Here is a 1,692-nt window from a genome sequence, read left to right as displayed (position 1 = left end):
CTGACTTAGAACTGCTAACTCTTGTAAACTGATATAAAGCGACAAGACATACAATAATGCTAGAAAAAACACCCTCGCGTATCCGCCTGTATGCGTTCAGCGGCGCTTTCCAAACAGCTTTCAACAGCCTTCTGAATTGTCTTTTTGATTGAATTTTGCACAGTTAAACAGTCCCAGCCACCTCTATACCCCCGGTGCCATTGATGTCTTTCTGAACTGATAAAATGCGCTTGGCTGCCGTCAAATGGGCCAGCTTTGCCTGTTCACATTTAAATATGGGAATTAGTCACAAGCAGCAGAAATTGCTAAATTGTTGGCCTCTTTTCAGCGACGAGAGCGCTGGGGTCTGCATTCATTAGATTGAATTTAGCGTCGAGGTGAGAGACCTCTGTGGCTGTCTTTTACCGGGATGTCATAACAAGGAACCGTTCTGGAAATGAGGTGGCGTGCGCAAAAGAGAAGAGGAGGGGGTCGCCATTCATCATTTCGGTTCCAAGCGGATTCTGTCTCACAAACACTTCTGAGGGTGTGTTAGTGAGGCATGCAAACATCATTAATGTAGCTCATGTCACTTTCAAGAGCTTTTGATGGATGACCGACAGACAGACACCATCGACTACACCGCAGCAGCCACATTTTTAATGACAAAATGCATGTTCAAAATTGCAGAGCCTAAAGGCCTTCAGGTAATGTAGCAACTTTTAAAAACACACACTAATATGAGCTATTCTTCAGTGTAACCTTCAAGGCCCTTCTGTCACTTAGTTTCATTTCTTTTTGATGATAGGAAGTTACCAAGGTTTTATTGTTGCATCGGGCAGCAACGTTGGCGGAAAATATGATTATCCTCACTGGCAAAAAAAAAAGAAAAAAAAAGGGGGCCCCTCTTTCTCTCCTGCTGACTCTACCATTCATAAAACCACTAGGTAAAATAAAGACGTTTTAAACCAACTTCACATGCATGCAGAAATGTTAGTATTTCTGTTTAGACAGAGCTGTAAAGTTTATTCAGATATAATGACTACAAAGTATAACTTCTAACATCTAGTTTTAAACCTCACAGTAGGTTGCTGTCATGCTGCAGCAGTCTTCAGCTGAGCTCAAGCAGTGGAGCTGCAGCGCTATCTGGTGGTCAACATAACAATTACATTTTATTCCAAGTAGGATGTTTGATTTAGTTAAGCAGCCATGCTTATTAAATCTATCTATCTATCTATCTATCTATCTATCTATCTATCTATCTATCTATCTATCTATCTATCTATCTATCTATCTATCTATCTATCTATCTATCTATCTATCTATCTATCGTTCTATCTATCTATCTATCTATCTATTCACCATTTTCGATTTAGTGTTTGAAGCTTGAACTCAAGGTGGAAGAGTGTAAACCTGCTATGGCTGATACAACAGAGGAGAAATCATTTGTTTTTGGGGTCCTATCCAAGCGCCACCAACGACAATTATCAAGTTAAATCGTTTTTTTAATATATATTTGATATATATAGTAACAGTGGTTGCAAGGAAGAAAATCGTGTAAATGTATAGAGATTTAAATAGATGAAGACCAATTGCAAATTAGAATACAAATAAATGCAAGAGAGCAGATCAATCACAATTCGTTAATATATAAACAGACATCCTGTTTTGGCAAGCATTCCAACACCTTATACTTTGTTTCGAATCTTTGAG

General features: G+C 38.8%; 1 protein-coding gene across 1 annotated transcript in view; it reads left to right on the top strand.

Annotated features, from left to right (window-relative positions):
* Window positions 1–1,343: 1,343 nt before the first annotated feature.
* Window positions 1,344–1,692, top strand: part of LOC107557765 (mycophenolic acid acyl-glucuronide esterase, mitochondrial-like) — a 6,628-nt gene continuing 6,279 nt past the window's right edge. The window contains exon 1 of the mRNA XM_016241289.1: window positions 1,344–1,470. Coding sequence (XP_016096775.1) covers window positions 1,398–1,470 — 73 coding nt within the window. The 5' untranslated portion in view covers window positions 1,344–1,397. The remainder of the gene's footprint in view (window positions 1,471–1,692) is intronic.

The sequence above is a fragment of the Sinocyclocheilus grahami genome, unplaced genomic scaffold (assembly GCF_001515645.1).
Source record: "Sinocyclocheilus grahami isolate Dianchi unplaced genomic scaffold, SAMN03320097.WGS_v1.1 scaffold618.1, whole genome shotgun sequence".
Taxonomy (NCBI): domain Eukaryota; kingdom Metazoa; phylum Chordata; class Actinopteri; order Cypriniformes; family Cyprinidae; genus Sinocyclocheilus; species Sinocyclocheilus grahami.
Note: the sequence above shows the minus strand (reverse complement) of the source record. Positions and strands in the feature narration are given on the sequence as shown.